The sequence below is a fragment of the Phoxinus phoxinus genome, assembly GCF_949152265.1.
Source record: "Phoxinus phoxinus genome assembly, chromosome: 8".
Lineage (NCBI taxonomy): Eukaryota > Metazoa > Chordata > Actinopteri > Cypriniformes > Leuciscidae > Phoxinus > Phoxinus phoxinus.
The window spans coordinates 1,247,299-1,259,798 of NC_136883.1; the positions used below are offsets into that span (position 1 = coordinate 1,247,299).

At 45.6% G+C, this 12,500-nt stretch overlaps 1 protein-coding gene across 3 annotated transcripts in view; it reads left to right on the forward strand.

Annotated features, from left to right (window-relative positions):
• Positions 1-12,500, forward strand: part of shf (Src homology 2 domain containing F) — a gene marked incomplete at its 3' end in the record, with an annotated part of 127,943 nt that overhangs the window by 83,632 nt on the left and 31,811 nt on the right. For all 3 annotated transcript variants that reach the window (XM_079620283.1, XM_079620281.1, XM_079620282.1), the window contains exon 3: positions 7,385-7,582. In XM_079620283.1, coding sequence (XP_079476409.1) covers positions 7,385-7,582 — 198 coding nt within the window. The remainder of the gene's footprint in view (positions 1-7,384; positions 7,583-12,500) is intronic.

A 12,500-nucleotide genomic window follows, 5' to 3' on the forward strand; every position in this document is an offset into this window, starting at 1 on the left:
TGTGTGTGTGTGTGTGTGTGTGTGTGTGTGTGTGTGTGTGTGTGTGTGTGTGTGTGTGTGTGTGTGTGTGCCTGCATCAGCTCTAATGGGCTGTTGACCCTCAGCAGGACGAGGGTCGAGTGGTCATTCATCACTAGACCATCCAGCCTGTTAGATTAGCTCTCTCTCTATCTCTCTCTCTCTCTCTCTCTCTCTGTCTCTCACACACACACACACACACACACACACACACACACACACACACACACACACACACACACACACAGACACACACACACAGACACACACACACACACACACACACACACACACACACACTCTCTATCTCTCTCTCACACACACAGTCACACACAGTCTCACACACACAGTGTCTCTCGCACACACACACACACACACACTCTCTCTCTCTCTCTCTCTCTCTCTCTCTCACACACACACACACACACACACACACACACACACACACACACACACACACACACACACACACACACACACACACACTCTCTCTCTATCTCTCTCTCACACACACAGTCACACACAGTCTCACACACACACAGTGTCTCTCGCACACACACACACACACACACACACACACACACACACACACACACACACACACACACACACACACACACTCTCTCTCTCTCTCTCTCCCTCCAGCTTTGGCTGAACTCTGATTGCACTGCTCCAGTTTTATCTTCTTCACACCAGAACAAAAGCTTCTGCTGCGAGACAGACTGGATTGAAACATCTGATGGTGTGTGTGTGTGTGTGTGTTCAGGAACTGTCTGTGATGAGTTATTTCATAACTGAGTCTTCAGAGGTTACGCCTGTCACTCAGAAGTTAAAAATAAATGATCCCAACATGAAAGTGAAGCTTCTCGCCGAGGAGAAGAGCCGTCACTGTTTACAGCTCGTGATGATTGACAGCTCACAGCTCACTGGTGCTTCACTGATGATGCGTCTCTGACCAGTATAAACACTGGTGCTTGTGGGATCGGCACATTTGTGCATTTACTGGAAAGGTTTTTCTGGTAACTTTACTGTAATTTACCGGGACTGCTGTGTGAAAGGAGATATTAGATGCACATTTTTTGTTTGCATTTGTATCTTGTATCTGCTGAGTGTGTGTCTGTTAGCCGAGTGTGTGTCTGCTGAGTGTGTGTCTGTTAGCCGAGTGTGTATCTGTTAGACGAGTGTGTGTCTGTTAGACGAGTGTGTGTCTGTTAGCGGACTGTGTATCTGTTAGCCGAGTGTGTGTCTGCTGAGTGTGTGTCTGTTAGCGGACTGTGTATCTGTTAGCCGAGTGTGTATCTGTTAGCCGAGTGTGTATCTGTTAGCCGAGTGTGTGTCTGTTAGCCGAGTGTGTATCTGCTGAGTGTGTGTCTGTTAGTCGAGTGTGTGTCTGCTGAGTGTGTGTCTGTTAGCGGACTGTGTATCTGTTAGCCGAGTGTGTGTCTGCTGAGTGTGTGTCTGTTAGCGGACTGTGTATCTGTTAGCCGAGTGTGTATCTGTTAGCCGAGTGTGTATCTGTTAGCCGAGTGTGTGTCTGTTAGCCGAGTGTGTATCTGCTGAGTGTGTGTCTGTTAGTCGAGTGTGTATCTGCTGAGTGTGTGTCTGTTAGTCGAGTGTGTGTCTGCTGAGTGTGTATCTGTTAGCCGAGTGTGTGTATCTGTTAGCCGAGTGTGTGTCTGCTGAGTGTGTGTCTGTTAGCGGACTGTGTATCTGTTAGCCGAGTGTGTATCTGTTAGCCGAGTGTGTGTCTGTTAGCCGAGTGTGTGTCTGTTAGACGAGTGTGTGTCTGTTAGACGAGTGTGTGTCTGTTAGACGAGTGTGTGTCTGTTAGCCGAGTGTGTGTCTGTTAGCCGAGTGTGTGTCTGTTAGCCGAGTGTGTGTCTGTTAGACGAGTGTGTGTCTGTTAGCCGAGTGTGTGTCTGTTAGACGAGTGTGTGTCTGTTAGACGAGTGTGTGTCTGTTAGCCGAGTGTGTATCTGCTGAGTGTGTATCTGTTAGCCGAGTGTGTGTCTGCTGAGTGTGTGTCTGTTAGACGAGTGTGTGTCTGTTAGCCGAGTGTGTGTCTGTTAGACGAGTGTGTGTCTGTTAGACGAGTGTGTGTCTGTTAGACGAGTGTGTGTCTGTTAGACGAGTGTGTGTCTGTTAGCCGAGTGTGTATCTGCTGAGTGTGTGTCTGTTAGCCGAGTGTGTGTCTGCTGAGTGTGTGTCTGTTAGCGGACTGTGTATCTGTTAGCCGAGTGTGTGTCTGCTGAGTGTGTGTCTGTTAGCCGAGTGTGTGTCTGTTAGCCGAGTGTGTATCTGTTAGCCGAGTGTGTGTCTGTTAGCCGAGTGTGTGTCTGTTAGACGAGTGTGTGTCTGTTAGCGGAGTGTGTGTCTGTTAGCCGAGTGTGTGTCTGTTAGCGGAGTGTGTGTCTGTTAGCCGAGTGTGTGTCTGTTAGCCGAGTGTGTGTCTGTTAGCCGAGTGTGTGTCTGTTAGCCGAGTGTGTATCTGCTGAGTGCTGTAGACGCTGATGCCTCTCTTAAAACAGGAAACTGGGTCAACACTCTTGTGTTCAATGCGTCTTGATTCATCATTTGATCAGTTTTTCCCTCCGTGGATCTGGAGTGTCTGAAGCGAGTGGCGCTGCTGTTTCCGACGGCGGCTCATTAATCTCGTGTTAATGATCCGTCATGCGGCTTCTAACGAGCTGTGATTGCTCTTCAGTCCAGCAGGAATCAATGATGCTGTCCGGCTACTGACCACTGTGGAGACTCATTAGCATACTCACACACGCACACACACACACACACACACGCACACACACACACACACACACACACACACACACACACGCGCACACGCACACACACACACACACACACACACACACACACACACACACACACACACACACACACACACACACACACACACAGACACAGGCACACAGACACAGGCACACACACACAGGCACGCACATGCGCACACACACACATCTGTCTGTCTTGTGTAGTCTGTCTGAGATGCCAGTTTATTTCTCTGCATGTCAGGTCCTCATTATGTTTAGCACCACAGTTGGTTTCCCACAATGCACCAGTGTTTTGTTGCAGCTGTTAATGCCTCACACATTTCTCGTTAAACAACTTTCACACAGCATGTTGCTAAACTAAGCCTCTTAAACACACACTCTTGCTGACATGAATGCATTTATGCACATGCAAATGTTTGCATGTGCTTGTATGTGTAAGAAAGAACACACACACACACACACACACCACAAAGTGACCAGACCCAAAATACCAAGACGGTGCCACACCAACTTGAACGGAGGATGGACAGCATTGAGCTGGAGTGTGTGTGTGTGTGTGTGTGTGTAATCCTGGCAACATTGAGCTAGAGTGTGTGTAGGGACTGTTTCTCGCGGCTGTAAGACAGAGATAAAACACGCACGCACACACACACACACACGCGCGCGGTGGGTGGCCAACATGTGTGTGTTGCTTGACCTCTGATCCCTGAACTGTTGCAGACGTGGAGCTGATAGCACACAAGCTCTGGACTGGATTGGGATCCGCCGGATCTGGTGATTATCGGTACGAGCTCCGGCAGATTCTCTCGTTAGTAACGTGTCTGGACGAGAGCAGGGAAGAAGTGTGAACGAGAGTCACAGCTGTGTGTGGGAGAGTCACACTGAATGATGCACTAATGTATTTAATACTAACTCATAAACTGAGTTGTACTAACATTTAAGGCAGACTTCTTGATAACAGAATTGTGGCAAAACCTTGTACAGTGCTTGTATACTGTTGTCTTCCAATGCATGTGATCATTCATACTCATAAAGTAGAACTGGAGTGACATTCATTACACGATTATTAGTTAAAGGAACACGCCGACTTTTTGGGACTTTATCGTATCCCCCAGAGTTAGATAAGTCCACACACACCCTTCTCATCTCCGCGCGTGCCGTAACTCTGTGTGACGCACCCACCGTTAGCCTAGCTTAGCACAAAGACTGGAGGTAAATGGCTCCAGCTAGCATACTGCTCCCAATAAGTGACAAAATAACGCCAACATTTTCCTATTTACATGTTGTTGTGACCATGTTTGGCTGGATTGCCCTCGAGAGGGCGCTTCACCCCTGCACTTCATTCCCTTGGACTGTTCACGCACACACTCTGGACTGTTCACGCACACACTCTGGACTAATCTCACACACCTGTTTCCACTGATCACCCTCACACCTGCATCTAGTTCCACACACATTTATACCCCACTCACACTATTACCCCTTGCGTAGTCTTGTTTTACTGTTGTGGACATCACCAAGCTTTTCCGAGTCTAGTCCTGTCTGTGTATCTGACCCATCGCCTGTTTCCTGGATTCCGTTTCGTCTGCCGCCTGCCTCTGTCTTCTCGCCTGGTTATCGGACTCTGAGTACTGCCTTGTCTCCTATGCTGTGTTTGCTGTCTGTGACCCTCTGACTACCCTGTATTAAACTCACGCTGCACTTGGATCCCTCTGTGTTGGGTGTTTCATGACAGATGTGATGTGTATAGTCACAGCGTGTGCAAATAACAAGGTCACATGAGCACAGCCATCTTCTAACCGTATACACACTGGGAACTATATTCTCAGAGCCGAAGCACGGCTACGTCTGCGGAGGGATTCGCTCGCAGCGCCTGAGACGCCCGCGGTGAGGAGACGTGAGTTCGCTCAGTGTTGCGCTAATCACTCCGCAGAAGTAGCTGCGCTTCGGCTTCTGAGAATATAGTTCCCAGTGTGTATACGGTTAGAAGATGGCTGTGCAGGAGCTTCAAATAATGTTTAGTGAAGCAGAAATCTGCATAGACTAAAATATTGATCTTGAGATTTAAGAATCCATATTAGTATCGATTGAAAACAAGAAATCGAGAGGCTCGAGCAGAACTAGTGTCCACACCGCTGACATGTTTACCTGTTGTAGTTTATCTGTCTGCTAGAAATAGACACTGACACAGACAAAGCGAGGCATCGGAGAAGCACTAATTAAACGTCATTGTTTCCATCAATGATTTCGCCCTGCAAAGCGATTTCAGCGGAAACTGAGAGTTGGTGATTCGGCAAGAAATGTTTGGTCGCCAAAATTGAGTTGTCACTACTTAAGAGGATAATGTAAGGAGCTCGCTCTCTCTCTCTCTCTCTCTCTCTCTCTCTCTCTCTCTCTCTCTCTCTCTCTCTCTCTCTCTCTCTCTCTCTCTCTCTCTCTCTCTCTCTCTCTCTCCACTTTCCTCATTTTTTTCCGCAAGAGTTCCCCTGAGCAGAGAGGCAATTACGCAGCGTTGTGGTGTAATATTTCATTCCTTGAGCGCCTCTGCATTACATTATGCCATTAGGAACAGCTGCTAACAGCTCTCGCCACCAGAGAAGAAGAGAGAGGCGTTGAGGAATGTCTATCTGTTGATCACAGAACAGATTTCTGAGTTTTGTAGTGAAGGGTCACAGATATGTGGAGTCCGGTTTCAGTTGCAGTGACCCCTGGAGGTCAAGGACGGAGCTACGGTCTATCATTATACGTTGATACAGCAGAATGTGAGTCTGGGGTTGACCAGTGTTCATTAGTGATGTCACAATATATCGATGTATACAGATATGTATCGTGGATAGTGACAATAATGTATTGTGTATAGTTCACCCAAAATAAAAATTACTGTGTGAGACAAAATTCAAGTTTTCAGAGTTTTAGTGCCAGTACTACATTAACTACTATATATAATTTTGAATATAAAGTATAATAATGCAGTGGGGGAATATCTGTGTGTCCTGATAATGCCAGATGTCTTGTTATCAGTATAAAGTGTCCTACATTATTTTAAATATATCTAGTCAGTGAAAGAGTGCAAGTATATTCGTCTAAAATAATTCTGTTTTCAGCGTCAGAATCATGAATATTGTTATTCTGGAGTCTCTATTGTCCTGCTTTGGGTTTCCAGCACAAGTTCAAGACTATTCATTTACACACACAATGTAATACCAAATTTAGCATTTTAATTAATAGTTAATATTTTGTTCACCTTTCACCACATGTCTTGAGTATCACGATAATATTGTATCGTGGGTTCAGAATCGTATTGTGCCACGAGGGTCTTGTTACACCGCTAGTGTTCATTAAACAAATTATGGCTCCAACAACTAATCAACAACCAATTTGTTATTAATGAATTGCATCTTTATACTGTGCACAACTAATCGATACAATCGACAATGTCGAAAATCGATAATGAAAATAATTGACAAAGAATTTGATTATTGATTAATCGCATCCATGCACTGTGTAATGAAAACACACTAGATTAGGAGTGTGATCATTCTGACTTTGCTGTGTTAAATACCCATTTTGTTGAACGTTAAATGTTAAACAAGTCGTGCTGTGTTTATGAGAGCAGTGAATGTAAAGGGACTGTTGTAATGAGGTAATCAATGAAATGTAATTACTATATGCAGATCTGTTATGCAGAATCAGATTTTGGTTTACTTTATTATATTTGGGCAAAGTTTTACAATGTAATGTTTTTATTTTAACCCTTTTTACACATTATGTGTAGCATAACAGGCTGGATGTAATGACTTTTGTTTTTAAAATAAAATACTGAAAATAAAATTCCGCTTAAAAAACCCAGACATAATCAACATACTGTTTTATTCAATTTCTCAAAATTATCATAAGCTGCAGCCTCAACACGAATCACAGTCTTCTGAGACACACTCATTAGCATGCCGTTTTTCCAGGTTGTATTATTCCAAATCTACTGTTTTTCCCGGTGTGTCTGCTGGATAAAGTCATGCGGATCTCAGCTGATCTCTTTTCTTTGGTCTCACTATTAAACATTACATGTTTAGATGTTTTGAGCTTGTTTTTAGTTCATTTACCTGAAACTTTTAAATACTTAACACGAAAAAAACCTGAATAATTAATGAAACCCTAACCCTAACCCTAACCCTTGGAAAAAGAAATGCTGGAATTTGCCTGAAAATGTCAATAATTGTTACTCAAAGGGAAGTTGCGCTATCTTCTCTCCTCTATTGTGTCGTATATCGAGTGAAGCGCTTCTGGAACAAGAACACATGTGGGCGGGGCTTGATTGTGTCTGTGGGGATTTGATTGGCTGGTTGGCTGGTTGTGGTTTGCTATTGGCTGATCTCATGTGAGTGACAGGTTGCCCCGCCCTCGTCATCAGAGAAGAGAAGAGATGCTGCTGTTATTCTGATTAGAGATTATTAACACAATAATCATGTGCACCGATAAATCATTTACAATAAACACAGCAATATTCCGTTAAAAAACTAGGATTATCATTTGATTTGATGATGACTTTAACACACTCTTCATCTCTCTTCATGTGTCAGAAATCCGCGGAGGTCGAGCTCCTAAAGACGGCCCGGTTCTGCCGCTCTACGACACCCCGTACGAGGAGAACGGAGGCGACCCCGAGGCGCACCGCTGCTCCCGGGAGAGCCGGTTACCCCAGGACGACGACAGGCCGCCCGAGGAGTACGACCAGCCCTGGGAGTGGAAGAAGGAGCGCATATCCAAAGCCTTCGCAGGTTCGGCACGCTTCCGTCGTTCTGTATGAGTGTGTGTGGAAGACTGTGTGTGGGGTTTCGCTTTTCCAAAAATTGGTTCCTTCCTTTAAGTGATTCAAAAACACTGAACAGTCACTTTCTCGAATATATCTAGTCTTGTGCCTCGTTCTGCTGGATGTCGGGAGTTACTAACTAAAAGTGATGCTACTAACCTGACTGCATCTGTGTGTGGGCAAACACTGTAGCTTCTCCACTACACTCTTACAGATACTGGTTCTGGAAGGGGGTTTTCACAGCAATGCCTTTGAAGAACCTGGACGAGGTGGTCTCGGCCCGATTTAAAACTAACTCTACTGCGGTTCGGTTGAAATAGTTTTATTTTCTCGGGTTCTCACGCTGAATAGTTCAATTTTTCAAACAGGCTCATTTTAACATGAGTTTCCGTTTCCACCAGTTCATGTGAACGCTGGGAGATCTCCTGCTTACGTCTCTCTCTCTCTCTCTCTCTCTCTCTCTCTCTCTCTCTCTCTCTCTCTCTCTCTCTCTCTCTCTGAATGAATGAATGAATGAATGAATGGGAACAACTTCAACACTTCAGGGACATATCCCTTACTGTGAGTGAGTGAGTGAGTGTGTGAGTGTGTGAGTGTGTGAGTGAGTGAGTGAGTGAGTGAGTGAGTGTGTGAGTGAGTGAGTGAGTGAGTGAGTGAGTGAGTGAGTGAGTGAGTGAGTGAGTGAGTGAGTGAGTGAGTGAGTGAGTGAGTGAGTGAATTACTGAGTAAGTGAGTGACTGAGTGAGTGAGTGAGTGAGTGTGTGTGAGTGCGTGCGTGCGTGCATGTTGCATGCATGTGTATATGTGTGTGCATGTGTATATGTGTGTGCATGTGCATGTGTGTGTGCGTGTGAACCAGGTGTATCGGTCAGAACACCACAGAGTGAAGCATCAATTTTAACTGATTTATTATGACTGGAATGGAGATATCAACATCAGAGGGAGGAGTCAGCCTTTACATGAACATTAATAAGTTGTAGGAGTTTGAGTTGAATAGTGCAGTGGACTGTGGAGGGCTTCCTCTGCGGCCTGAGGCTGAGGCCGATTGCCGATAAGCATGCGAGGATTGATGGACAGTGAACATTTAGCGGAGACCTGGTGTACAGTCAATGAGTCCTGCCTTAACTGACGTGGGTTGGGCTCAGAAGTGGGCTGAATGCATATCAGCTGCCGTAGACGTGGTTGGCATGATTGTTTGGTATGTGTGTGTGTGTGGTTTCTCTGCAACACACAAAGAGCAGTACTCAAATAACAGCAACATAATTACAAATGATCATCATTCACATACTCACTTTACACTGATCCCCTCATACAATGACAGCGATGCATAAACACCTGTTTAACATCGTCCATTTACATTTACATTTATTCATTTAGCAGACGCTTTTATCCAAAGCGACTTACAAATGAGAAACAATAGAAGCAATTAAACTAGCAGTAGACCAACAGTATGTAAGTGCTATGACCCTTCACAGTACAATCCAACGTACAGTACTTTTTTTTTTTTTTTTTTTTTTTTTTTTGTTAGAATAGAGAAGAGTGTGTTAGTATTACTGGATTAAATGCTGCCGAAAAAGATACGTCTTCAGCAATTTCTTAAAAATGGCTACGGACTCAGCAGCTCTGGCTGAGTTAGGCAGATCATTCCACCAGTAGGGAACAGTCATGGTAAAGGTCCGAGAAAGAGATTTTGTGCCTCTTTGAGATGGCACCACAAGACGGCGCTCGCTTGCAGAGCGCAAGTTTCTGGATGGCACATAAGTCTGAAGTAATGAGTTCAGGTATGAGGGAGCAGTGCCAGTGGTTGTTCTGTAGGCAAACGTCAGTGACTTGAATTTGATGCGAGCGGCAATCGGCAACCAGTGCAATTTTGTTAGGAGAGGAGTGACGTGTGCTCTCTTCGGCTCGTTGAAGACCACTCTAGCTGCAGCTTCTGGATCAGTTGCAGAGGTTTGACAGTGCAAGCTGGGAGACCAGCCAGGAGAGCATTACAATAGTCCAGTCTGGATAGAACAAGCGCCTGAACAAGCAGTTGTGTAGCATGCTCTGATAGGAAGGGCCTGATCCTTCTGATGTTGTACAAGGCAAATCTGCATGACCGGGCAGTGCTAGCAATGTGATATGTGAAATTCAATTGGTCGTCAATTACAACTCCAAGGTTCCTGGCTGATCTTGATGGAGTTATGGATGACGAGCTGAATGGTGAAGTTGTGATTAAGTGCTGGGTTAGCCGGGATTACGAGTAGCTCTGTCTTCGCAAGGTTTAGTTGAAGGTGGTGGTCCTTCATCCAGCCAGAAATGTCTGTCAGGCAGGCTGAGATGCGAGCGGCTACCGTCGGATCATCAGGCTGGAATGAGAGGTAGAGTTGTGTGTCATCAGCGTAGCAGTGGTAGGAAAAGCCATGTTTCTGAATCACAGATCCTAGTGATGTCATGTAGATGGAGAAGAGAAGTGGTCCAAGCACTGAGCCCTGGGGCACACCAGTAGCTAGATGTTGGGTCTTAGACGCCTCACCCCTCCACGACACCCTAAAGGACCTACCCGAGAGATAAGACTTGAACCACTGGAGTGCAGTTCCCGAGATTCCCTTCCTCTTTAGGATTGACAGGAGGATCTGGTGGTTAACTGTGTAAAAGGCAGCAGACAGATCCAGCAGGATGAGAACTGAGGACTTGGAAGCAGCTCTTGCCAATCTCAGAGCTTCAATTACTGAGAGCAGAGCAGTCTCAGTTGAGTGTCCGCTTTTGAAGCCAGACTGATTGCTGTCCAAGAGGTTGTTCTGCGTAAGAAAGGAGGAGATCTGGTTGAAAACAACTCGTTCAAGTGTGTTTGCGACGAAAGGAAGAAGAGATACCGGTCTGTAATTCTCTAGATGTGCTGGATTTAGAGTGGGTTTCTTAAGCAGTGGGGTTACCCGAGCCTGCTTGAATGCTGTGGGAAATGTACCAGTGTGAAGAGATGTGTTTATGATGTGTGTGAGTGTGGGTATAACCGAGGAAGAAATAGCTTGAAGTAGGTTAGTGGGAATGGGATCAAGCGGACAGGTAGTAGGGCGATTGGAAAGAAGGAGTTTGGAGACTTCTGTCTCTGAAAGCAAGGAGAAGGAAGGTAGAATGTGTGTGTTAGCTGGTAAAATGTGTGTGTTAGTTTGTGGATTGGTAAATTGGCCGCTGATGGTGGTAGTTTTGTTTATGAAGAATGAGGCAAAATCATCAGCTGTTTGGGTAGATGAAGGAGGAGGAGGAGGAGGGTTAAGAAGGGAGGAGAAGGTTTTGAAAAGCATGCGAGAGTCAGAAGAATTGTTAATTTTGTTGTGATAGTAAGTAATTTTAGCAGTAGATATGTTAGCTGAGAAGGAAGAGAGGAGGGATTGATAAAGATCAAGGTCAGAATGAGCTTGTCCATCACATTTACTTGCATTATTTATTTACATTATTTACTATAACATTATAAACATTATAACTCTGAACTTTGAACATCGACAAATAAGTTATAAGAGCTGGCACGGATTAATTAACATCGTCATATAACATTATACAGCCGATAACTGCATCATTACTGATAATGAGCATCAATCAGCGAACATTAGAGGATTAAAGTACTCTCTCTCATAGGACGCACACAAACACAAGATACAACCAATCGGAGGGTGATAATAACTCTGACGCACGTCTTCAGCTGTTCGTGAATGCGGCAAACCTGATTGCTAGCAGCGGCTGATGCAATCTGTCGTTCCCGCCGCTCTGAATGGACAGTGTGTCTTCCGACCGCTCACGCTTACGGATTTACATAATAAGAATCCTAACTAGAGTAGCGCAACAGTGCCCTGACATTATCTTATCATTAACTGGCCTTTTGCACAGCCGCCCCCAATTTGCTCATGTAAAAGGCTCATCCGTTTGAAGCCACCGGAGGGCATTCCTCATCCTCCTCAGCATCTGGGATGACTGGAAGAGTAATAAGCCGGGCAACTGGCCCTGGTATATACTATGTTTTTGACTTCCACGTCTTCCATTACATGACCATCTGCACTCGGATATACTTTAACCACTCTGCCAACTGGCCAAAGTGCCCTAGGGAACTCGGGGGCCATCAACAGGACTACTTAATCCCCTGTCAGATCATTTGTGGCACCATTCCACTTCTGCCTGCATTGGAGGGTTGGCAGGTAGCACCTGATGAACCTTGACCAGAAGTGATCTGCTATAACTTGACAGTGTCGCCATCTCCACCGGCTTAGTCCCTCGCTCTTAGGGTAGACAACTGGAGGTAGGGCTCCATCAATAGGAATCACGGTGTCCAAGTCAGCAACACTGGATGAGGTATAGGCCAAAGGTTTGGTTTTCAATATAGCCTCTACATCTAGTAAGGCAGTATGTAGTACCTCCTCAGAGATAGGTTGAACTTGACAGACAGTGCAGTCTTGACAGACTTGATCTCCCTCTCCCATGTTCCCCCGACGTGAGGAGCTGCAGGGTTGAAGTGGAATTCAATCTTCTGCTTGGCTAGGAGTCGTTGGAGGTCGGAGGACATGCTGTTAAAAGAGTCACGGAGCTCCTTCTCTCCTGCCTTAAAGTTTGTACCCTGGTCGGAATAGAGCTCAGCTGGAGTCCGATGGCTCATCCGCCTGAGGCTCATCAGGAAGGAGTCTGTGTCCATACTGTGCAGGATATCTTGATGCACCGCCCGTGTGGTAAGACACTTATAGATGATGCCCCATCTCTTCTCTGAGCGTCGTCCTATTTTGACTTGAAAAGGCAGAAGCAGTCGACACCCGTAGAGTAGTATGGCGGTTTGTATAAGCCTAGACGGGCCACAGGTAGGTCGGCCATCTTCGGGACCAACGGCTTAGGTTTCCATTTTCGCACTGGTGTTGCACCCTCCG